Genomic DNA, 27,173 nt, shown 5'->3' with positions numbered 1-27,173 from the left:
AGAAAAACAAAAACTAAAACAAGAACAAATTTATAGAAAAAGAAATCAGACATGCAGATACCAGAGGTGGAGGATGGGGGGAGGGGGACTTGGATAAATGTGGTTAAAAGCTACAAATTTTGAGTTATAATATAAATAAGTACTAGGGTTGTAATGTACAACATGATGACTATAGTTAACACTGCTGTATAATGTATAGAATTGATAAGATAGTAAATCCTAAGAATTTTCATCACAAGGAACATTTTTTTCTTTTTTCCCCTTTTCTTCTCTTTTTTTTCCTTAAATAATTTAATTTAATTTATTTTTTTAACATCTTTATTGGAGTATAATTGCTTTACAATGGTGTGTTAGTTTCTGCTTTATAACAAAGTGAATCAGTTATACATATACTATGTTCCCATATCTCTTCTCTCTTGCGTCTCCCTCCGTCCCACCCTCCCTATCCCACCCCTCTAGGTGGTCACAAAGCACCGAGCTGATCTCCCTGTGCTATGCGGCTGCTTCCCACTAGCTATCTATTTTACATTTGGTAGTGTATATATGTCCGTGCCACTCTCTCGCTTTATCACAGCTTACCCTTCCCCCTCCCCATATCCTCAAGTCCATTCTCTAGTAGGTCTGTGTCTTTATTCCTGTCTTGCCCCCAGATTCTTCAGGACTTTTTTTCCCCTAAGATTCCAAATATATGTGTTAGCATACGGTATTTGTCTTTCTCTTTCTGACTTACTTCACTCTGTATGACAGACTCTAGGTCCATCCACCTCACTACAAATAACTCAATTTCGTTTCTTTTTATGGCTGAGTAATATTCCATTGTATATATGTGCCACATCTTCTTTATCCATGCATCTGTCAGTGGACACTTTGGTTGCTTCCATGTCCTGGTTATTGTAAATAGAGCTGCAATGAACATTTTGGTATATGAATCTTTTTGAATTATGGTTTTCTCAGGGTATATGCCCAGTAGTGGGATTGCTTGGTCATATGGTAATTCTATCTGTAGTTTTTTAAGGAACCTCCATACTGTTCTCCATAGTGGCTCTATCAATTTACATTCCCAGCAACAGTGCAAGAGGGTTCCCTTTTCTCCACACCCTCTCCAGCATTTACTGTTTCTCGGTTTTTTAATGATGGCCATTCTGACTGGTGTGAGATGATATCTCATTGTAGTTTTTTTTTTTTTTTTTTTTTTTTTGCATTATACGGGCCTCTCACTGTTGTGGCCTCTCCCATTGCAGAGCACAGGCTCCGGACGCGCAGGCTTAGCAGCCATGGCTCACGGGCCCAGCCGCTCCGCGGCATGTGGGATCTTCCCGGACCGGGGCACGAACCCACGTCCCCTGCATCGGCAGGCGGACTCTCAACCACTGCGCCACCAGGGAAGCCCTCTCATTGTAGTTTTGATTTGCATTTCTCTACTGATTAATGATGTTGAGCATTCTTTCATGTGTTTGTTGGCAATCTGTATATCTTCTTTGGAGAAATGTCTATTTATGTCTTCTGCCCATTTTTGGATTGGATTGTTTGTTTTTCTGTTATTGAGCTGCATGAGCTGCTTGTAAATTTTGGAGATTAATCCTATGTCAGTTCCTTCATTTGCAAATATTTTCTCCCATTCTGAGGGTTGTCTTTTGGTCTTGTTTATGGTTTCCTTTGCTGCGCAAAAGCTTTTAAGTTTCATTAGGTCCCATTTGTTTATTTTTGTTTTTATTTCCATTTCTCTAGGAGGTGGGTCAAAAGGATCTTGCTGTGATTTATGTCATAGAGTGTTCTGCCTATGTTTTCCTCTAAGAGTTTGATAGTTTCTGGCCTTACATTTAGGTCTTTAATCCATTTTGAGTTTATTTTTGTGTATGGTGTTAGGGAGTGTTCTAATTTCATACTTTTACATGTAGCTGTCCAGTTTTCCCAGCACCACTTATTGAAGAGGCTGTCTTTTATCCACTGTATATTCTTGCCTCCTTTATCAAATATAAGGTGTCCATATGTGCATGGGTTTATCTCTGGGCTTTCTATCCTGTTCCATTGATCTATATTTCTGGTTTTATTCCAGTACCATACTGTCTTGATTACTGTAGTTTTGTAGTATAGTTTGAAGTCAGGGAGCCTGATTCCTCCAGCTCCATTTTTCGTTCTCAAGATTGCTTTGGCTATTCGGGGTCTTTTGTGTTTCCATACAAATTGTGAAATTTTTTGTTCTACCTCTGTGAAAAATGTCCTTGGTAGTTTGATAGGGGTTGCATCGAATTTGTAGATTGCTTTGGGTAGTATAGTCATTTTCACAATGTGGATTCTTCCAATACAAGAACATGGTATATCTCTCCATCTGTTTGTATCATCTTTAATTTCTTTCATCAGTGTCTTATAAAACTTTCTGCATACAGGTCTTCTGTCTCCTTAGGTAGGTTTATTCCTAGATATTTTATTCTTTTTGTTGCAATGGTAAATGGGAGTGTTTTCTTAATTTCACTTTCAGATTTTTCATCATTAGTGTATAGGAGTGCCAGAGATTTCTGTGCATTAATTTTGCATCCTGCTACTTTACCAAATTCATTGATTAGCTCTAGTAGTTTTCTGGTAGCATCTTTAGGATTCTCTATGTATAGTATCATGTCATCTGCAAACAGTGACAGCTTTACTTCTTCTTTTCCAATTTGGATTCCTTTTATTTCCTTTTCTTCTCTGATTGCTGTGGCTAAAACTTCCAAAACTATGTTGAATAAGAGTGGTGAGAGTGGGCAACCTTGTCTTGTTCCTGATCTTAGTGGAAATGGTTTCAGTTTTTCACCATTGAGGACAATGTTGGCTGTGCGTTTGTCATATATGGCCTTTATTATGTTGAAGAAAGTTCCTTCTATGCCTACTTTCTGTAGGATTTTTATCATAAATGGGTGTTGAATTTTGTCGAAAGCTTTCTCTGAATCTATTGAGATGATCATATGGTTTTTCGCCTTCAATTTGTTAATATGGTGTATAACGGTGATTGATTTGCATATATTGAAGAATCCTTGCATTCCTGGAATAAACCCCATTTGATCATGTGTATGATCCTTTTAATGTGCTATTGGATTCTGTTTGCTAGTATTTTGTTGAGAATATTTGCATCTATGTTCATCAGTGATATTGGCCTGTAATTTTCTTTCTTTGTGACATCTTTGTCCAGTTTTGGTATCAGTGTGATGGTGGCCTCGTAGAATGAGTTTGGGAGTGTTCCTCCCTCTGCTCTGTTTTGGAAGAGTTTGAGAAGGAAAGGTGTTAACTCTTCTCTAAATGTTTGATCGAATTCGCCTGTAAAGCTATCTGGTCCTGGGCTTTTGTTTGTTGGAAGATTTTAAATCACAGTTTCAATATCAGTGCTTTTGATTGGTCTGTTCATATTTTCTATTTCTTCCTGGTTCAGCCACGGCAGGTTGTGCATTTCTAAGAATTTGTCCATTTCTTCCAGGTTGTCCATCTTATTGGCATAGAGTTACTTGTAGTAATCTCTCATGATCCTTTGTATTTCTGCAGTGTCAGTTGTTACTTCTCCTTTTTCATATCTAATTCTATTAATTTGAGTCTTCTTCGTTTTTTGCTTGATGAGTCTGGATAATGGTTTATCAAGTTTGTTTATCTTCTCAAAGAACCAGCTTTTAGTGTTATTGATCTTTGCTATCGGTTCCTTCATTTCTTTTTCATTTATTTCTGATCTGATCTTTATGATTTCTTTCCTTCTGCTAACTTTGGGGTTTTTTTGTTCTTCTTTCTCCAGTTGCTTTAGGTGCAAGGTTAGGTGGTTTATTTGAGATGTTTTCTGTTTTTTAAGGTAGGATTGTATTGGTATAAACTTCCCACTTAGAACTGCTTTTGCTGCACCCCATAGGTTTTGGGTCGTCGTGTCTCCATTGTCATTTGTTTCTAGGTATTTTTTGATTTCCTCTTTGATTTCTTCAGTGGTCACTTGATTATTAAGTAGTGTATTGTTTAGCCTCCATGTGTTTGTATTTTTTACAGATCTTTTCCTGTAATTGATATCTAGTCTCATAACATTGCAGTCAGAAAAGATACTTGATATAATTTCAATTTTCTTAAATTTACCAAGGCTTGATTTGTGACCCAAGATATAATCTAACCTGCGGAATATTCCTTAAGCACTTGAGAAAAATGTGTATTTTGTTGTTTTTGGATGGAATGTCCTATAAATATCAATTAAGTCCATCTTGTTTAATGTATCATTTAAAGGTTGTGTTTCCTTATTTACTTTCATTTTGGATGATCTGTCCATTGGTGAAAGTGGGGTGTTAAAGTCCCCTACTATGATTGTGTTACTGTCGATTTCCCCTTTTATGGCTGTTAGTATTTGCCTTATGTATTGAGGTGCTCCTATGTTGGGTGCATAAATATTTACAATTGTTATATCTTCTTGGATTGATCCCTTGATCATTATGTAGTGTCCTTCTTTGTCTCTTGTAATAGTCTTTATTTTAAAGTCTATTTTTTCTGATATGAGAATTGCTACTCCAGCTTTCTTTTGATTTCCATTTGCATGGAATATCTTTTTCCATCCCCTCACTTTCAGTCTGTATGTGTCCCTAGGTCTGAAGTGTGTCTCTTGTAGACAGCATATATATGGGTCTTGTTTTTGTATCCATTCAGCCAGTCTATGTCTTTTGGTGGGAGCATTTAATCCATTTACATTTAAGGTAATTATCGATATGTATGTTCCTATTATCATTTTCTTAATTGTTTTGGGATTGTTATTGTAGGTCTTTTCCTTCTCTTGTGTTTCTTGCCTAGAGAAGTTCCTTTAGCATTTGTTGTAAAGCTGGTTTGGTGGTGCTGAACTCTCTCAGCTTTTGCTTGTGTGTTAAGGTTTTAATTGCTCCATAAAATCTGAATGAGATCCTTGCTGGGTAGAGTTATCTTGGTTGTAGGTTTTTCTCCTTCATCACTTTAAATATGTACTGCCACTCCCTTCTGGCTTGCAGAGTTTCTGCTGAAAGATCAGCTGTTAACCTTATGAGGATTCCCTTGTGTGTTATTTGTTGTTTTCCCCTGCTGCTTTTAATATGTTTTATTTGTATTTAATTTTTGAGAGTTTGATTAATATGTGTCTTGGCATGTTTCTCTTTGGATTTATCCTGTATGGGACTCTCTGTGCTTCCTGGACTTGATTAACTATTTCCTTTCCCATATTAGGCAAGCTTTCAACTATAATCTCTTCAAATATTTTCTCAGTCCCTTTCTTTTTCTCTTCCTCTTCTGGGAACCCTATAATTCGAATGTTGGTGCATTTAATGTTGTCCCAGAGGTCTCTGAGACTGTCCTCAGTTCTTTTCATTCTTTTTTCTTTATTCTGCTCTGCAGTAGTTATTTCCACTATTTTATCTTCCAGGTCACCTATCCGTTCTTCTGCCTCAGTTATTCTGCTACTGATCTCTTCTAGAGTATTTTTAATTTCATTTATTGTGTTGTTCATCATTGCTTGTTTCCTCTTTAGTTCTTCTAGGTCCTTTTTAAATGTTTCTTGTATTTATTCTATTTCCAAGATTTTGGATCATCTTTAGTATCATTATTCTGAATTCTTTTTCAGTTAGACTGCCTATTTCCTCTTCATGTGTTAGGTCTCGTTCATTTTTACCTTGCTCCTTCATGTGCTGTGTGTTTTTCTGTCTTCTCATTTTGCTTATCTTACTGTATTTGGGGTCTCCTTTTTGCAATCTGCAGGTTCATAGTTCTCATTGTTTTTGGTGTCTGTCCCCAGTGGCTAAGGTTGGTTCAGTGGGTTTTGTAGGCTTCCAGTGGAGGGGACCTAGTGCCTGTGTTCTGGTGGATGAGGCTGGATCTTGTCTTTCTGGTGGGCAGGTCCATGTCTGGTGGTGTATTTTGGGGTGTCTGTGGCCTTATTATGATTTTAGGCACCTCTCTGCTAATGGATGGGGCTGTGTTTCTGTATTGATAGTTGTTTGGCATAGAGTGTCCAGCACTGTAGCTTGCTGGTCGTTGAGTGAAGCTGGGTCTTGGTGTTGAGATGGAGATCTCTGGGAGATTTTCGCCATTTGATATTACGTGGAGCTGGGAGGTCTCTTGTGGTCAGTGTCCTGAACTTGGCACTCCCACCTTAGAGGCACAGCACAGACTCCTGGCTGGAGCACCAAGAGCCTTTCATATACACGGCTCAGAATAAAAGGCAGAAAAAATAGAAAGAGGATAAAATAAAATAAAGTAAGATAAAATAAAATAAAGTTATTGAAAGAAAAAATAATTATGAAAAAAAATTTTTTAAAGGAAAAAAAAACCAGACGGACAGAACTCCAGGACAAATGGTGAAAGCAAAGCTATACAGACAGAATCTCACACAGAAGCGTACATATACACACTCACAAAAAGAGGAAAAGGGGAAAAAATAATATATCTTGCTCCCAAAGTCCACCTCCTCAATTTGGGATGATTCGTTGTCTATTCAGGTATTCCACAGATGCAGGGTACATCAAGTGTTTTGTGGAGCTTTAATCCGCTGCTTCTGAGACTTTTGGGAGAAATTTTCCTTTCTCTTCTTTGTTAGCACAGCTCCTGGGGTTCAGCTTTGGATTTGGTCCCGCCTCTGCGTGTAGGTCGCCTGAGGGCGTCCGTTTGTTGCTCAGACAGGACGCGGTTAAAGGATCAGCTGATTCACGGGCTCTGGCTCATTCAGGCCGGGGGGGGGGGGGGGGGGGGGGAGGGGTATGGAGTGCGGGGCGAGCCTGCGGCGGCAGACGCCGGTGTAACGTTGCGCCAGCGTGATGCGCGCTGTGCGTTCTCCCCGGGAAGTTGTCCCTGGATCACGGGACCCTGGCAGTGGCGGGCTGCACAGGCTCCTGGGAGGGGAGGTGTGGAGTGTGACCTGTGCTTGTACACAGCATTGTTTGGTGGCTGCAGCGGCAGCCTTAGTGTCTCATGCCCGTCTCTGGGTCCGCGCTGATAGCCGCGGCTTGTGCCTGTCTCTGGATCTCCTTTAAGCGGCGCTATTAATCCCCTCTCCTCGCGCACCAGGAAACAAAGAGGGAAGAAAAAGTCTCTTGCCTCTTCGGCAGTTTGAGATTTTTTCCCGGACTCCTTCCTGGCCAGACGTGACGCACTAGCCCCCTTCAGGCTGTGTTCACACTGCCAACCCCCGTCCTCTGCCTGCGCTCCAACCGAAGCCCGAGCCTCAGCTCCCAGCCCCGCCCGCCCCGGTGGGTGAGCAGACAAGCCTCTCGGGCTGGTGAGTAACGGTAGGCCCTGATCCTCTTTGCGGGAATCTCCCCGCTTTGCCCTCCGCACCCCTGTTGTTGCGCTCTCCTCCATGGCTCCGAAGCTTCCCCCCTCCGCCACCCGCAGTCTCCGCCTGCGAAGGGGCTTCTTAGTGTGTGGAAACGTTTCCTCCTTCACAGCTCCCTCCCACTGGTGCAGGTCCCATCCCTATTCTTTTGTCTCTGTTTATTCTTTTTTCTTTTGCCCTACCCAGGTACGTGGGGAGTTTCTTGCTTTTTGGGAGGTCAGAGGTCTTCTGCCAGCGTTCAGTGCGTGTTCTGTAGGAGTTGTTCCACGTGTAGATGTATTTCTGATGTATCTGTGGGGAGGAAGGTGATCTCCGCGTTTCACTCTGCCGCCATCTTCTCAAATCTTCTCTTTTCTTTTTATTGTATCTGTATGAGATGATGAATGTTAGCTGAACCTACTGTGATAATTACTTCACAATATGTATAAATCAGACCATCATGCTGTATGCCTTAAACTTATACAGTGATAGATGCCAATTATTTCTCAATAAAGCTGGAAAAAGAACTTACTAAAAAAAGGGGGGGCCTGGTAAAATAAGTTGTAATATATCAATAAAAAGTAACTTTATTAAAGCATTAAAAAGAATGACAGTAACAGCTAATTAAATCTTTAAGTTCCAACTACTGCTCTCATTTAATCTTCATAAAAATTGTAGATATTATTATTAGCTCCATTTACAGTGGAGAAAAATGAAACATAAAGAGTCTAAGTGGCTTCTGCCCACACTAAGTTCTTTGCTCTATTGCTTCGTGGTCATCTGTATCCCAATGTGAAAAGAAAATAAGTTGATAAGTGAAAAGAACAGATTGTTGAAAGTTTTTAGTATAATACTGTTTGTGAAAAGAATCTATCTTCTATATGTTCCTTTTATAACATATAATACCTATTTAATGTTTTCTCTTGACATAAAATCTTTCAAATATATGAATATATGTGAATATACTAATAAAACATAATATGAATTTATAAGTGTACATGTATACATAAGCCCCCACATAATGCATACATTCATAAAAAAATTTCTGGATAGATATACAAGAACTTAATGGATGTTTTTGGGATTAGTATGGAGTCAAAAAAAATTGCACTCTATACTCTTTAGTTTGGTGAATTATTTAAAAGTAATGAGTCACATATTGCTTTCATAATAAAAGTAAGTTTAAATTGAAAAATTTAAAAAATAGTGGATGTGGTAAATCTTTAACAATTATGTTACTGGAGTGGGGTAAAGAGGGACGTTTTCTTGTTATTTTATGCCTTTCTGAACTGTGAACTTCGGAAAATAAATGAGTACCTGTTACTTTTATAATAAAACATTTTAAATGAAAAAAACCTTATTTTTTCATTTAAAAAATGAAACATATTTCTGTAACATATTTCTGTAACAAGTACTATTATGTAACAAGTACCATATTTCTGTAACAAGTACTATGAAATATTATTTCTGTGACTAAGTTTAGGGTATAGTTTGTTCATTATATTGACAATTTAGAATAAATCTGCCTATGTTGAACTTTTACCAGAGATCTGCTGTCTTACTGTCTTAAAGGCTAGCTCTTTTCTAGCATCCATTGAATTCAAAAGTAACTCAGTGAAGATTTACCTTATTTTTATAAACAAGATTGTTTCCGATTGAAGTCTTAGTAATGAAACCTTTCATAGCAAATGAGATTCAGTAGATGCAGAAGTTGACAGCAATTTTATTAGATGCTGCTAGTCAATTGAGCACAATTTTCTTGCGGGAAAATGGTATCCCGCTTCTTAAACTCCAGAGCATTTATCAAAAACAAATGTCAGTTTGAAACTGCATTGTTTATTGAGAGACGATGTTCTAGTGTCGTGACAGTATTTTAATATTATCCTTAGTTATGGAATGTACTTGGAATTAGGTTGGATGATAAATGCTGCAACAGGCATAAGTGAAATTAAAGTGTAACTTATTTGGGATTATGTGTTTCAGGTGAAGCTCTGAAAGTATCAGCTGAGAGATTTGCAGATGATCCCTGTTATCTCCCAAAAAGGGAGGCTGTGGTTCAAGCTGCCCGTGCCTTGTTGGCTGCAGTTACCAGACTCCTTATCCTCGCAGATATGATCGATGTCATGTGTCTCTTGCAGCATGTGTCAGCTGTAAGTAAAAGATGGCTTAGTTTACCTTGGCATTGTTCTCACTTATAATTCCATTTTCTGAACCTGGCATCCATCCGAGCGCATCCCGGCCTCACTCACGTTTCTTAATGTCACCCATCAGAAGATGACTGGATTGGGTTGTGAAACTAATGCATACTTGACAAGAATGAAGCCAGAAGTTAGTCTTAAAGCCAGTGGGAGATTGAAAAACAGAAGATGACTTACTGATAAGGAAATGGCTAGGAGAAAGTTCTAGGCTTTTGACCGTTTAAATGATTATGCCCTATATAAATATATATATAGTAACAATTATATAGATAATATAGAAAACAAATATGTAAATATAAATAATTTGAGAACGAGAAACTTAAAAGCTTAAGGCATGTGGAAGCTTATCCTAGTTTGTAAATGAAAACTACTTTGCCAGCTCCTCTTTTTTTTTTTTTTTTTTTTTTTTTTGCGGTACGCGGGCCTCTCACTGTTGTGGCCTCTCCCGTTGTGGAGCACAGGCTCCGGACGCGCAGGCTCAGTGGCCATGGCTCACGGGCCCAGCCGCTCCGCGGCATGTGGGATCTTCCCGGACTGGGGCACAAACCTGTGTCCCCCGCATTGGCAGGCAGACTCTCAACCACTGCGCCACCAGGGAAGCCCTGCCAGCTCCTCTTGATCTAAGATAAACAGTGCATGTTTGCAGGTAGTCTGTGTTGTCTGTAGTAATCCATTATGAAAATGTATAAATGGATTTAATAAGAGTAAAGAACATATTTTAACTAGGAGAGACTACAAAGGCAGCAAGATATCTTGCTTGCTTTATTTTGTTAGACAAAACCGTTTAGCAGAAGCTTAGTAGAAGGAGAATTTTATTTCAGCCTTTTTCACTTTCTTAATTTATTTAGTTTGACCAAGTCATTAATGGTGTCTAGATGAAAAGGTTGCAAAGAACTCTTTGGAGTCGCTGCTGTTTCTCCTACTTTAAATAGGACCCTTGCTCTTCTGTTCATTAATACATCTGCATTTTGATAAAGGCGCTTGGTGACTGTAGTATCACTACGTTATTAGGCAAATGATGGCCTTGTCTGATTGACCTTCTTGTCAAAATCATTTTCTCTAATTGCTAAGCTAAACCTTTTTTTTTTTAATCGTTCTCTTACTTACTAATATTTGTTTTAACCCTAAAGTAGAGTGACCTTTCCTTTATACTTTCAGATTCCTTTTCTTTTGATAGTTTTATTACTGCAAAAAGGCAATTTGGCACCTTTTTGTTGTAGCTGTTGTTTAAGTAGCTTTTCAGGAAAGGGATTAGTTTTCATCACTAGCAACTATCTACCAATAGATTTGTATGTGAGATATTTGAACAATGTTTTTTGTTACTTGGCTACTGGTTTGTTGGATACCTTAAACAAATCCCTGAAAATTTCTGAGCTTCATTTTTTATATTTGAATATAGACACTAATAAATGCTATAACCAGAAGTGAGCATGAAAGATTAAATGCCAGGTAATTCCTAGTTCCAATGACCCAGTATTTCCTGTTTTAACTCTAGATTTGTTGGGATAGGCAGAATGAAAGGCTTTGGTAAGGTGAAAATTACTGTCTTTATAATCAATTAGGAGGTGGTAAATTGTGATAGTTTTTTATTGTTTCATCCTTATAAAAATTTATATTTGAATTGTATTATTCAACTCAATTCTTTCAAGGTTTCACATAGTATGAAGGCAAATTGAAAAATATTTTTGGAGATTAAGATTAGAATTATTTAGCCCAATATTCCCCTAAAAGTATTCTGCAGAACCTGTCTTATAAATATGCAACATGAAAAAAAGTTTTTATTATGGTCAGTGCTGCACACTGAAATTCCCTTTGAATGTTTTTGATGCACATTAGCATTAAAGTTGGTGAGAAATATTGAAGCAAAGAAACTTGTTTAACTTTGCTTAACCCAGAGTTTCCCAAATTTCTTGACCCCAGAACTCTTCTATAATATATGAATCCTGGAACATTCTCAGACCATACATTGGAATATAGTGACTTAGAATATTTTTAATGTTTATGGTTCTATTAAATTTCTACTTAGAATGAAAAAATCGTAATGGATAAACTTCAGTGCCCTTCTACTCTAGTATCTTATTGAAGTAGATAGACTGTCCTACAATATGCGATACACACAACTGTCTAACAATATATGTGATCACTTTCTGTGATAGCAATCTCAATTCTGTGAGACAGTGAAGCAGATATTGGATAATTCTAATTGCTGAAGACATTTTTCTCAAACTGAGCTTAAAGCTGCATCCCTGCTATTTCCATTCACTGCTTCTAGTTTACTTTCTGGAGAAACACAGAATCAAGGCAATAGGAAAATGCAGTTTTCAAGTAACTGATGGTTACTCTTAGGACTTACATATGTCTTATCTTATTTAAGCTAAAAATTTCTTGACCTTTGAACGTTCCTTATATGACAGTTTCAGACTACTCTGGATACTCTAGAATTTCCATGTCTTGTATGATCTTGTTTCAGTCTTTTTTTTTTAACATCTTTATTGGAGTATAATTGCTTTACAATGGTGTGTTAGTTTCTGCTTTATAATGAAGTGAATCAGCTATACGTATACATATGTTCCCGTATCTCTTCCCTCTTGCGTCTCCCTCCCATCCTCCCTATCCCATCTCTCTAGGTGGTCACAAAGCACCGAGCTGATCTCCCTGTGCTATGCGGCTGCTTCCCACTAGCTATCTGTTTTACATTTGGTAGTGTATATATATGTCCATGCCACTCTCGCACTTTGTCCCAGCTTACCCTTCCTCCTCCCCGTGTCCTCAAGTCCATTCTCTACGTCTGCATCTTTATTCCTGTCCTGCCCCTAGGTTCTTCAGAACCATTTTTCTTTTTTTTTTAGATTCCATGTATATATGTTAGCATACGGTATTTGTTTTTCTCTTTCTGACTTACTTCACTCTGTATGACAGTCTCTAGGTCCATCCACCTCACTACAAATAACTCAGTTTCATTTCTTTTTATGGCTGAGTAATATTCCATTGTATATGTGTGCCACATCTTCTTTATCCATTCATCTGTCGATGGACACTTAGGTTGCTTCCATGTCCTGGCTGTTGTGAAGAGAGCTGCAATGAACATTGTGGTACATGACTCTTTTTGAATTATGGTTTTCTCAGGGTATATGCCCAGTAGTGGGAATGCTGGGTTGTATGGCAGTTCTATTTTTAGTTTTTTAAGGAACCTCCACACTGTTCTCCATAGTGGCTCTATCAATTTACATTCCCACCAACAATGCAAGAGGGTTCCCTTTTCTCCACATGCTCTCCAGCATTTATTGTTTCTAGATTTTTTGATGATGGCCATTCTGACTGGTGTGAGATGATATCTCATTGTAGTTTTGATTTGCATTTCTCTAATGATTAGTGATGTTGAGCATCCTTTCTTGTGTTTGTTGGCAATCTGTATATCTTCTTTGGAGAAATGTCTATTTAGGTATTCTGTCCATTTTTGGATTGGGTTGTTTGTTTTTTTTGTTATTGAGCTGCATGAGCTGCTTGTAAATTTTGGAGATTAATCCTATGTCAGTTGCTTCATTTGCAAATATTTTCTCCCATTCTGAGGGTTGTCTTTTCATCTTGTTTATATTTTCCTTTGCTGTGCAAAAGCTTTTAAGTTTTTTGATGTACTTTAACACTGTAAGCAGATTTGTTTTATGGTTAAAGTTTGAAAATTTCAGTGTCTGGACTCCCTGGGTGTCTGCTTGTGCTGCTGTCATTTTATTATGCTCATGGTGTCTTGTCTTCTCATGTGAATGGCTATCTTTGTATACTAAATGTTACCTCTTCTGGAACTTATATCAGGAAATTCCGCACTGTTTTGTTAGCTTTTTGACGTTTTTAACATGAAGTATTTTATATTTCATCAAATTTTGTTAGTTTTCTTCAGCAGAGGGTTGAATTGTGACTTACTAATTTGCTAATATAGGAAACAAAAATCCCCCAAATCATCTCTGTAAATCCTTTCCTATGCATATTCTAGATAGGTAACTGCCATAAAATGTTGAAATCAAAACATCTTGAAATAAAAACAAATGCTTTCATGTGAACATTCCATATTATACTTGGACAGTTACCTCCCTGATTTAATGTCCAGTATTATCTTACCTATTATGATAGCCTTGTCATGCTGTTGGTTCTTACTGATTTTGTGAGCAATTAAAACCTCCAAGTCTCTGAACTCGGACTACTTTTAATCTAGATCTTCCTCCTGTGATACTAGTTTTATCTTTTTATATGTAAAGGTTGATGTTATAGTTATATTCAATGCATTTTATCTTCTTAGTTGTCTTTTTGTTATATCCATCCAGATCTTTTTTTTTTTTTTTGCTGTACGCGGGCCTCTCACTGTTGTGGCCTCTCCCACTGCGGAGCACAGGCTCCGGACGCACAGGCTCAGCGGCCATGGCTCACGGGCCCAGCCGCTCCGTGGCATGTGGGATCTTCCCGGACCAGGGCACGAACCCGTGTCCCCTACATCGGCAGGCGGACTCTCAACCCCTGCTCCACCAGGGAAGCCCCATCCAGATCTTTTTGACGTTTGATTTGTTTTCCCCTTCCAAATTGGTGTCATTTTCAGATTTCTTTAACAATTTATTCATTAAAAATTGTTTAATGCTATAGCTTTCTTTTAGATAGCATCAATCAAATATTAACATGTTTTGAATAAAGTCACTGAAATGAGCTTCAGACTCGCTTCATTTGAATGAATAAACCATGTTTCTTTATTTTATTCTCTAGTACTTTCTCAAAGCCCTTTCTGAAATCAAGATGTATTATCTGTGGCATCACAGATTTACCAGTCTCGTAGCCCCAGTTTTAAGGGAAATGACAGTAAGTTTGGCATGACTTACTTTTAATAACCCCATAAGAGCTCTAAGTGACCATTGCTTGCTTGGTTTTATTCCTTTTCTATTTTTTTTTTTGACCTTCATTTTTCAATTACTCACATCCTACTTACTTATGGTTATAAACCACTCATCTGCTAGCATCTCCTTGCCCTTAAGATCTAGATATAATTGGTTTGAACCCTCATTCCACGTCCTGTAAAGTACAATGTTCTCCCAAGATTTTTGCAAATTTTCTTAGGCTCATATTCTCAGGGTCATCTCTGGCTCCAAGCTCTTGCTTCCACAGAATTCCTTTAGGTTATGGATGGTCTTTCTACTGCTATTCTATAGTATGTTAATTCATACTTGGAAGATGACCCTTTTCCCCTTTAACACACACATATACATACAAATACTCCCGCACAAGGCATGTTCATGTATATGGCAAATCTATTAGAAACTTGGAAGGTGGAAGGGAGGGGGTTCTGTAGTGTAACAATATATTCTAAGTGGTTTCAGTTTGTATATTAGAAATCTTCAAAATCCTTTGAAGCAACTTCATCTCATTGTCCTTCTACCTCCTTTCTCCCTACCTACTCTCCTTTGTTTTCCCTCACACCCCTAAGGAGTAAAATATTCTGTCAAGCCACCGTTGACTTGGCCTCTGCTCATTTGTGTCCTCAGATATCACTATGTCTCTTAAATTACATCTGAAGGTATTTTCCTCAATATAAACTGTTCTTTTCCTAAGAACTCTGTAGTCACCTCCCTCTCTCTCTCTCTCTCTCTCTCTCTCTTTTTCTCTCTGTCTCTTTCTCTCTCTCTCACACACACACACCATCCTATTGTAAAATAATCTATGTTTTTTGCGGGGAGGGCATCAACTTTGAAGATATAGATTTCTTCTTCTGGACACACATTCTTCTTTCAAAAGCAGTGGCCTAATTTTTTATTTCTTTTCCTAGTTTTGAATATGATGGACAAAGACCTGCCTCTCCTCCAGTCTTATTATTTTATGCAAGCTTCTGCTCAGTTTGGGCTTTCTCCCCCCAATAACACTCACAAAAATCCCTGCTACATTTTTTTTGGTATTTATTCTTTATTGCACAGTGTCAAAGAATTCCTCTGCTATCACAGTGTTTTCTTAAGTGGCCTTACTCTTTTCCTCCTTATTATAATTTTTTTCTAAATAACAAAATTCTTCATCCCTATTGAGGTATATTTCCTTTTATAAGTCAGGTAAATGAGATATTACTCTACTTTTGATTGATAGTCCGTACCTATATATTTCCTGATTCCTTATCTTTATTAAATTATCCTCTTTCCACTGAGACTGTCCCAGAGATGCAGTTATGATCAAACATTTATGAAGATGTAGACTGAGACCACCAACTCATGCAAACATGATTCACTGAGTAACTCTCCATAGGATAAGTACTGCCAACCAATACAGAGTTAATATATAATTAAATATATCAAGGATATATAATTATATATAATTAAATATATCAAGGACTTGGCAGTTTTAAATGTGTCTAGTTCCTTAAGGAAGTACATGTTTTCTTCTGGGGGGAATTAAGTCCAAATCAAAGGTAAGAGAGGACAGAGAAAAAAAAGCGATGATATTTCAGTATGTCATTAATTGTAGAAACTTGGAAAGGCAGTTTGGCTTTATTACCATCACTGCTCATAATTTTCTATGGGAATTTAAATTTAAAAATTTCTCTCTGGTACTGTTCAAGTTTTTTTTAACTTTTTTGTACTATTTATACATCTCGAGATTCCACATCCTATTTTATTGGCATATGAATTTTGTAAGGGTCAGTTTTCTTTGAGAGAATGTTGGCTTGCATATCTCTTGCTTTCTTTGGGGGTCAGGGCAAGATGGAGAGCAAAGATGGCTTTTGGCAGCAGGGAGACCTTGCCTGAATCCTGGTTCTGTTGTTGATTAGCTGGGCAACTTTGGGAAAATTAAAAATCTGTGAACCTTAGTTTCTTCTTCTGAGCTATATGGATAATAAAACTTACTCTGAATACTTAGGGACCTTGTGAAGATTAAATGATATAGTATATAAAATACCTGGTAAGAACTGGTGCAAATTTTCTTTCACCTTCCTTCCTTTCCTTGTCCTACCTTTTTCCACTATGGTACCTTGCTCCCATTTTTCGACTCCTGCAGTGCAATATTCTCCTTATTCCTAAAAATGAAGGGAAATAAATTTGACTCCTGAGTTGAACTAACTTCTCTGACTTTTTCTGTTATCATACCATAGCCTGTTTTATTTTTTTTAAATGGGAATATTTGTCTCTTTGGATTAAAAAATAGACCGATGTCATTATAGGAAATGGCACCTCTATTTAATAACTTTTTATGTCAAATACATATTTAATATTTGCTACAAGCATTGCTATAAAGCATTTGTATACTGAACAATAATTCTGAATATGAAGAATATTCATAACATTGACAGAAAATCACACATTACAATAATGGTAACTGAGACTTTTTGATGCCACCTTCTATTGTTAAAATGCAGATATGTACCAGCAAAAGGGTTTCTAAATCTTATTTTTAAAAATATCAGCAGTTTAGGGCTTCCCTGGTGGCGTAGTGGTTGAGAGTCCGCCTGCCGCTGCAGGGGACACGGGTTCGTGCCCCGGTCTGGGAAGATCCCACATACCGCGGGGCGGCTGGGCCCGTGAGCCGTGGCCGCTGAGCCTGCGTGTCCAGAGCCTGTGCTCCGCAATGGGAGAGGCCACAACAGTGAGAGGCCCGCATACCGCAAAAAAAAAAAAAAAAAATCAGCAGTTTATAAGGAGAGAAATTACTATATAGTTAAATTGCTGTTAGAAGCCAAATATATTCTACAGGAGATTCTTGGCAAAATATGTAGAGAGCTTTTAACGTTTAAAGAAAAAATCAAGTCACAGGACTGGTATTAGATGGAATAGGAGAAATAAGAAATGGAGACAAATAGGACACAAATTACTGGATTTGTGCTGAATTTCATACTGAAAACTTTAGAGACAAAGGAAGTTTAAGCCATGTAAAAAAATTTAACTTTTAAAAAGGACTTGCATCATTCCAGGTAGCTCGAGTTTCATTAATTAGTCCATTCAGCAGACAGTTATTTTTTGTGTGCTTACTGTGTGCCAGTCACCATAATATGTGCTAGAGAGTCAGATTTAGAAAATACACTACCATGGTCCTGTTCTCCTGGAATTATTGTGGAGGCATGATGGCAGTTATATCAAGGGAGTGTTTTGAATGAATAATGCAAGGCTAAGTTTGGAGAGTGAGTTAACTAGACAAAGAAAGTGGTGCGGGCAGAGAGCATTTTACCTGGAGGGAATAGTACATGCTTAAAGACCAGGAGTAGTTCTAAACGGCTGGGATGAAGGATGATTTTGTGGGAGGAACAAGAGTTGAAGCTGCAGAGGTAGGCATAGACCTACTTGTGACAGGCCTATGTGCTAAGTTAAAAAGTTTGAACTTTAGTCTGAAAGCTAAGGGGGAACTATTAAAGATTTTAAGCAGGGAAATGATACAAGCAGATTTGAATTTTAGGACTATTATTCTCGTAGCAGTGGGCAAGGGGGCCAGAGTGGAGGCAGAGATGCCAGTGATGAGGTGATGTAGTTATCTGGTTGTGAAATGATGGTGTGGGGTGGGGAATGAATGATAAAAATGAGGGAGGAACAGTCTGCAATTTGGAAAGTGATTGGAATCTGTTCAGAAGGAAAGGGAAGCATCAAGCAGCCTTCGAGGAATCTAGTTGGGCTTTGAGGACATTGGTTTGCTGTTTACATAGAGGAGAAGCAGTTTATAGATTTTATACATATTGGATTTGAGGCATGTATGAGAGATACTAGACATTGAAAGATATATTTGGAGCGAATAAGATTGGAAAGCCTCAAGAAGTAAGCATTAGGAGAAGCAGTTGGTTTGTATGAGGTCACCTGGGGAAGGTTTCTAGGGTGAACTTAAACCTTTGTTCACAAATCTTTGAGACCTTGTGGTTTGGTGGAATGCTCACTGAATGATGAATCAGGTTTGTGGTCAATCTTGCCTCAGTAGGGATATTTGGGATACCTTCTCACTGGAGTCCCTGCCCCTGGGGGTTGGTTCATAGTCCAGCACTCTAGCCTTTCTGAGGGGGCTCCCCAGAAAACTGGCTTTGTCTTGCCAGTCTTGGAGTTCTGATGGATCCATCAAAGTCTAGCCACCTGGTAGGGGGAAATGGAGGGGGTGGCTTAGACTGGTAAAACACCACAGCTCCCTGCCCCCTCTGGCTCAGCACAGAGTAAGTAGACAAAAACTGCAGCTGCCTGTTTCTCCATAGGGAGTGAGAGTTGGTAGAAGCCCAGCTGTTTGGTGGGAGGTCTTCTCTTGCATAAAGCCAGTCCACAAAGTCTAGGAAAGGTGCCTGCTTTGTCGAATATGTAGACAGCAACACAGAGAGCTAAGGAAAGTGAAGACTCAGGCAAAGATGTTCCAAACAAAGGAATGAGATGAATCTCCAGAAACTGACCCTAATGAAACAGAGTTATATGATTTACCTGACAGTGAATTCAAAATAACAGTCATAAAGATGCTCACTGAGGCCAAGAGAACAATGCATGAACAAAGTGAGAATTTCAACAAAGAGATAAAAAATATAATAAGTACGAAACAAATCATGGAGCTAAAGAACACAACAATTGAACTGAAAAATTCAACAGCAGACTAGATCAAGCAGAAGAAAGGATCAGTGAACTTGAAGATAGGTCACTGGAAATAGTTTAGTCAGAGGAGCAAAAAGAAACAAATGAGGAGTAAAGATAGCTAAAGGATTTATTGAATACCATTAAACATTATGGGAGTATCAGCAGGAGAAAAGAGAGATAGAAAAAGGACCAGGAAGCTTATTCAAAGAAATAATGGCTGGTAATACCCTAAATCTGGGGAAAGAAATGGAAATCCAGATCTAAGTAGCCCAAAAGATACTGAAAAACATGTACCCAAAGAAATCTGTGCTGGACGCATTATACAGTAGTAGCCATTATCTGTAGTTTTGCTTTCCTTGGTTTCAGTTACCCATGGTCAACTGTGGTCCAAAAATATTAAATAGAAAATTCCAGAGATAAACAATTCATAAGTTTTAAATTGTATGCTGTTCTGTGTAGTGTGATGAAATCTCATGCCATCCTGCTCTGTCCTGTCTGGGACATGAATCATCTCTTTGTCTAGTGTATCCATGCTTTTTATGCTACCTGCCTGTTAGTATAAGAAAAAACAGTATGTATGTGGTTTGGTACTATGCATAGTTTCAGGTATCCCTGGGGGGTCTTGGAATGTATCCCTGCAATAAGGGCAGACTACTGTAATCAAATTGTCAAAAGTCAAAGACAAAAAGGGAGTAAAAAACAACAAACAAGAGAAAATCAACTTGTCACATACAAGGCAACCCCTATAAGGCTATCAGTGGATTTTTCAGCAGAAACTTTGCAGGCCAGAGGCAGTGCTGAAAGAAAAAAACTGCCATCTAAGAATACTATACCCAGCAAAACTTATCTTCAAAAATGGATCAATAAAGAATTTCCAAGGTTGTCAGGGTGGTACTGGGAGGTGAGGGGGAGTACATGACAGGCGGCATCAGCCAGGGAGGCTTGGGAAGCTATGGTGTGGTCACTGTGAGCCAAATAGAGCCATGGCAATTGCCATCCGGTCCCAGCTCCCTTGTGTAGTCCTGGCTGGTGGCTCAGCCCAGTGGGCCTGTTGGCACCACAGCCTGTGGAGCTTGAGAACATCATAGTGAACATGGTACTACTCAAGGCCAGGGAAGGTGGTTTTTTTTTTTTTTTTTTTTTTTTTTTTTTACTAAAAAAAGAGTTTACCATACAAAAGCTGATGGAGTTCATCACCACTAGACCTGGCCTACAAGAATAGCTAAAGGGAGTACTTCAAGTTGAAATGAAAAGATTTGAAATAGCAACACTACAGCATAAGGAAGTGTGAAACTCTGGTAATGGTAAATATATAGACAAATACAGAATACTGTATTACTGTAATGGTGGTAGGTAAATCACTTTTCATTCTAGTATAAAAGTTAAGAGAAAAAATATTTAAAATAACTATGACTAAAAAATATGGTAAAATTATACAACATGAATAGATGTAAATTTTGAGAACAATAACATAAAGTGTGTGTGTGTGTGTGTGTGTGTGTGTGAGAGAGAGAGAAGTAAAAGTGCAGTTTTTGTATGCAACTGAACTTAAGTTGTTATCTGCTTAAAACAGACTGTTATTTTTTATGTAAACCCCAAAGTAACCACAAAAAATACAGTAGAAGTTACACACACACACACACACACACACAAAGAAATCAAAGTGTATCAATATAAAAAACCCAGCAAAACATAAAGGAAGATAGCAAGAGAGGAAAAGACAGAAAAAAGAACTAAGAGATTAACAAAAGCAACTGATGAAGTGGCAATAGTAAATCCTTCTCTATCAATAATTACTTTAAATGTAAGTGGATTAAACTCAATCAAAGGACACAAAGTGGCTGACTGGATTAAAAAAACAAGACCCAACTGTATGCTGTGCAAAAGAAACTTACTTTAGATTTAAGGATACATACAGGCTGCATGTAAAGGGATGGAAAAAGATATTCCATGCAAATGGTAACCAAAAGGGATCAGGAGCTATATTTAGACAAAAGGAAGTTTAAGTCAAAAACTATCAAAAGGGACAAAGAAGGACATTATATAATGGTGAAAGTGTAAATTCACCAGGAAGATAAAACAATTATAAATATATATGCATCCAACATTAGAGAACCTAAATGTATTAAGCAAACATTGACAGACTGAAGGGAGAAATAGATAGCAATACAATAGGTGGGAGTCTTCAGTACCTCACTTTGAAAAATGGATAGAACATCTAGACAGAAGATCAATAGGGAAACAGAAGACCTGAACAATAATATAAACCAAATGGATCTAACAGACATATATGGAACATTTCACCCAACAGTAGCAGAATGCACATTCTTCTCAAATGCACACGGCTCTTTCTCCAGGATAGATAACATGTTAGGTCACAAAACAAGTCTTAACAAATCTAAGAAGATTAAAATAATATCAAGGATCTTTTCTGCCACAATGGAATGAAACTAGAAATTGACAGAGAAGGAAAACTGGAAAATTTACAAATATGTGGAAATTATATGACACACTTTTGAACCATTAGGTCAAAGTTGGAATCAGAAAGGAAATTAGGAAATTCCTTGAAACAAATGAAAATGAAAATATATCAGAACTTATGGGATGCAGCAAAACTAGTGTTAAGAAGGAAGTTCACAGAGATAAATCCCTACATTAACACATTATTGACCAGAGACCTATTAATACATCTTTTGTTACCTGAACGTCATTGACCGGAGACATATCAATACGTTTTTAGAGAGTGATACAATTAACATCACCATGCGAAGTTGTTAGAGCTTAAAATTGATCAGGGGTTCATTATACAACTTATGATTGTCATTATCATTCACATTTTGCTCTGTTAGGTTTTTGTTCCCACCTTGTATATATTATAAATGCAAGTTTATTACTGTAAAATTTAAAACAATGATTCCATGAAATTTTGAGTGAAGAAGAATTTTTTGGTGAATTTTTTGCAGATACTTTCTCTGATTGTCCAGGTGACATATATACTAGTGTCTCTGAAGATTATAGTTCTTCAGAATATAGTTCTGATTCAGATGATGTGAATTGAATATTAGACCAAGAAAAAGACGAAAAACCTTAGTGACTGATTCTGATACAGAAAGTGAAAATGAAACTCACAGTGCTAGAGAATGCTCCTTTGCTTCTACAGAAGAGTGGCTTGAAGACAACATTTCATGAAAATTTGAAGTCTTTACAGGTGTGTCAGGTGTAACTGTTGAATGTAATAACCCGCAAAGTGTTAGTGAAATAACAGAATTAATTTTTGGTAATGACTTTTTCGAGTTGGTCGCTTCTCAAACAAACTTGTATTACTAACAGAATGAAAAATCATATAAAAAGTATGATAAGGCTTTAAAATGGACTGATGTAACCAATAGTGACATGAAGAAGTTTCTTGGATTAATAATTTTGATGGGACAAATAAGAAAGTCACACTGGAAAGAATATTGGTCGACTGATCCCTTACTTGAAACACCTATCTTTCCAAAGATTATGACAGGAAGAAGGTTTGAACAAATAATGACATTTCTTCACTTTAATGATAACTCAGAAACTCCACTTCCTGCAGACAGAATTTCAAAAGTTAAACCTCTTTTGGATTATTTCTACCAAAATTTCAATTGATCTATATACCCAAATGAGAGCTATTACTTGATGAGGCAATGATAAAGTGGGGAGGACAACTCAGATTCAAAACCTTTAACCCTGGAAAACTTACAAAATATGGAATTTTGGTCAGGATGGTTAGCAAAAGTGAAACTGGATATATATGCAACCTTGAGATTTACATGGGTGAAGGAAAGAAACTGCAAGAAACTATTATTGGTCGTACAACCTTATCTTGGTTCATGGTACCATCTTTACCAAGACAATTATTACAACAGTGTGTCCACATCTGAAATATTGTTGAAAAATAAAGCCAGAGTTTGTGGAACTATAAGAGAGAATTGTGGTCTACCAAACCAATTAAAGGAGAAATCGAAAAATCTACAGAGGGGAGAAATGGCGTTCTTATGGAAGGGAGAAATGATTCTTCTTCTCTGGAAAGGCAAGAGGCTAGTCTGCATGCTGACAACTATTCATGATGCCCCTCCCCATAGCATCTACAGGAAAGGAAGACAGGAGGACTGGCCATCAGATAACTAAAGCCCACTTGTATATTAGAGTATAATAAATATATGAAAGGAGTTGATTGATCTGATCAATATCTGGAAAACTTCAATATCCTCCAGAAAACTCGAAAATGGTTTATTCAGTGCTTTAAAATTTATTGTAGCCTAAATGCACAGGATAAAATGACTTACAAGCAATTTTTGTTAGCAATACCTAGAGAATGGGTAACTGACCATTCTGGTGAATGTAGTGGCAGTCCTGCACCTTGTCCTTCTTGTGGTGTTTCTAAAAGAGCCCTGTGCAAAGATCCACCTTGTCGACTATCAGGTAAAATAAAAGAACATATTCTAGAGGAAATAATAACCACAAGGCTAAAAAGACAAGTGCAGCCAGAAAGTGTAGAGTCTGCTCTTCCAGGGTAAAGCACAGTGAAACACGGTATGTTTGGAATAGATGTTCTATTCCCCTGCACAGAGGTGCCTGCTATACTGCCTATCACACTCTAATGAAATATTAGAATGCTTTAGTAAGACATGTACAAAGCTTCAAAGAAATACATTAAGTGCAAAATAAGTTGTTGATATTTACTCAAACGTGGGTGTTTCAGTATTCACTTACATAACAAATTGCCAGCCAGAGGCGTTCGTTTCTGCAAGAATCCCCCAGTCAATAGTGTGTTAAAAAGAAGAAAGATCTCAAGCAAGAACTTTATACCTCAAAGAGCTAAAAAAGAAGAACTAAGCTCAGTTAGAAGAATGAAGAAGAAAGGAAATCACAAACATTAGAGCAGAAATAAATGAAATAGAAATTAGGAAAATGAGAAAAAAACCCAACAGAACCAAGAGTTGGTTTTTTAAAAAGATAAACAAAATAGACAAACCTTAGCTAGACTAAGAACAGAAGAGAGAAGACTCAAATAAAATCAGAAATGAAAGATGGGACATTACAACTGAGGCCACAGAAATAAAGAATGATCATAAAAACTGCTATGGGGCTTCCCTAGTGGCACAGTGGTTGAGAGTCCGCCTGCCGGTTCAGGGGGCACGGGTTCGAGCCCCAGTCCGGGAAGATCCCACATGCCGCGGAGCGGCTAGGCCCGTGAGCCATGGCCGCTGAGCCTGCGCGTCCGGGGCCTGTGCTCCGCAATGGGAGAGGCCACAACAGTGAGAGGCCCGCGTACCGCAAAACAAAACAAAACAAAACAAAACTACTATGAATAATTATACACCAATGAACAATACCTAGAAGAAATGTATAAATTCCTAGAAACATACAACTTACCACCAAGACTAAATCATGAAGGAATAGAAAGTCTGAACAGACCTATAACAAGAAGGGAGATTGAATAAATAATCAAAACCTCCTAACAAAGAAAAACCCAGGACCAGATGGCTTCACTAGTGAATTCTGCTGAACATTTAAAGAAGAATTAATGTCAGTGCTTCTCAAACTCTTCCAAACGACTGAAGCAGAGGGAACACTCTCAAACTCATTTTATGAGGCCAGATAAGAATACTACAAGAAAAGAAATTACAGGCTAATATCCCTAATGAATATAGATGCAAAAATATTCAAAAAAATACTAACACACTGAATTCAGTAGCATATTAAAGGATGATACACTGTGACCGAGTGGGTTTTACCTGGTATACAAGAATGGTGTAACATATGAAAATCAATCAATGTGATACAGCACATGAACAGAATAAAGGGTAAAAATCACATGATCATTTCAATAGATGCAGAAAAAAAGTTTGAAAAAAATTCAACATCATTTTTTTTTTAAACATCTTTATTGGGGTATAATTGCTTTACAATGGTGTGTTAGTTTCTGCTTTATAACAAAGTGAATCAGTTATACATACACATATGTTCCCATATCTCTTCCCTCTTGTGTCTCCCTCCCTCCCACCCTCCCTATCCCACCCCTCCAGGCGGTCACAAAGCACCGAGCCGATATCCCTGTGCCATGCGGCTGCTTCCCACTAGCTAGCTACCTTACGTTGAAAATTCTCAACAAACTAGGAATAGAAGGAAAGCACCTCAACATAATAAAGTCCATATATGACAGGCTCACAACTTACATCATACATGATGATGAAGAGCTGAAAACTTTTCCTCTAAGATCAGGAAAAAGACAAGGATGCCCACTCTCACCACTTTTATTCAACATTGTATTGGAAGTCCTAGTCATAGCAACTAGGCAATAAAGAGAAATAAAAGACATCCAGATTGGAAAGGAGGAAGAAAAACTGTCACTAGTTTCAGATAAGATGATATTATATACAAAAAAACCCCTTAAGACTCCACCAAAAAAACTGGTAGAACTAATAAACAAATTCAGTAAAGTTGTAGGATATATAATCAGGATATAGAAATCAGTTGCATTTCTATACACTTATGATGAACTATCTGAAGAGGATATTAGGAAAACAATGCCATTTACAGTAGCACCAAAAAGAATAAAATACCTAGGAATAAATGTAACTAAGGAGGTGAAAGATTTGTAATACTGAAAACTATACAACATTGATGAAAGAAATTAAAGAAGACCCAAATGGAAAGACATCCCATGTTCATGGATTGATAGACTTAATATTGTTAAAATGTCCATACCCAAAGTGATCTACAGATTCAAAGGAATTCCTATTAAAATCCCAGTGACATTTTTATAACAGAAATTGAAAAACAACTCTACAATTCATACGGAACCACATAAAAACCACAAATAGTCAACTCAATTCTGAGAAAGAAGAACAAAGCTGGAGGCATCACACTACTGTATTTCAAAAATATTACAAAGCTGCAGTAAACAAAACAGTATGGTACTGGCATAAAGAGAGACATGTAGATCAGTGGAACAGAATGGAGGGCCCAGAAGTAAATCCATGTGTATACAGTCACTGATCTTCAACAAGGGTGCCAAGAACACACAAATGGGGAATTAGTGGGCATAAAGTTTCAGTTAAACTATGTGAATAAACTAGAGATCTCATATAGAACATTGTACCTATAGACAAGAACAATGTATTTTATACTTAAAAATTCAAGAGGCATGTATCTCATGTTAAGTATTCTGCCATAATAAAATAGAATTAATTAAATAAATAAAAATAAGTTTTGTAGTAATATTGAAGAAAAAAAATCTAAATAAGTGTATCTATTTCCCTCAAAAATCCCTTGCTCAGAGATGCTCAATAAATAATTATTGAATTACTCTTTTGTTCAGTCCTCATTCACTACTGAATGGGCATGAGTTTAATGACAGTGGTCTCTTACAATTTTATGGAACTTTAAAATTTATAAAGCAGTAATCTGTAAAGCTAGATGATTTGCTTTTCTAGGGCAAGAGCTATTTCTCTTTTGTTTTCCTCCATTTCTTTCATGGCTGGCATGTTGCCAGGCCCATGTTAAAGATTTGTAGAATGAATGTGTTCCATTTTTCCTCAGCTGATTTCACAACAATCTTATAAAGCAGGCAGGCAAGGACAATTTCTCCCATTTTACAGGTAACACAATCAAGAATTGGAGTAGTAGTGACTTGTCCAAAGGTATGAAATTATTAAACGGCATAACAAGGACTTGAACCCAGACTTCAAGGCCAGTGTACTTTCAACTCCACAGGACTACTTCTAGTTTAGATTTCAAGCCCAATTTTGTTCTATGTTCTTAATTTAACTTTGGTTATCATTCCTTACAGTAAAAAATCATTTGAGATATATGTGTCCTTTAATTTTCAGCGTTAGCTGTAAACTTCCTTTTCATGAGTGATATTATCATCTGGTAAGTTCATTTGGAAAATATGTATGAAAGTCAATGTACTGACTTCAGAAAATGAAATAATTTTTTTTCTCAATATTACTTCATTTTGGTTGCTCTGTATTTGCCATATTTAAGTAGGATGGATTAGCCATTTCTTATGCTTAAAACAATTTCTTTTTACTCTAAACATTAATATTTATAGAGCATTAATATTTAGTCTTTGCTCATTACTTCCGTCTGCTTTAGTTTCCAGAATCTTTTGGCACTATTTCACTCTGACATTTT

At 37.4% G+C, this 27,173-nt stretch overlaps 1 protein-coding gene across 1 annotated transcript in view; it reads left to right on the top strand.

Annotated features, from left to right (window-relative positions):
• LOC117196990 (catenin alpha-3-like) overlaps positions 1 to 27,173 on the top strand; it is a 400,466-nt gene that overhangs the window by 75,363 nt on the left and 297,930 nt on the right. Inside the window, exon 3 of the mRNA XM_033407647.2 lies at positions 9,245 to 9,411. Within this exon, the coding sequence (XP_033263538.1) occupies positions 9,245 to 9,411 (167 nt within the window). The remainder of the gene's footprint in view (positions 1 to 9,244; positions 9,412 to 27,173) is intronic.

The sequence above is a fragment of the Orcinus orca genome, chromosome 14 (genome assembly GCF_937001465.1).
Source record: "Orcinus orca chromosome 14, mOrcOrc1.1, whole genome shotgun sequence".
NCBI classification, from domain to species: domain Eukaryota; kingdom Metazoa; phylum Chordata; class Mammalia; order Artiodactyla; family Delphinidae; genus Orcinus; species Orcinus orca.
Note: the sequence above shows the minus strand (reverse complement) of the source record. Positions and strands in the feature narration are given on the sequence as shown.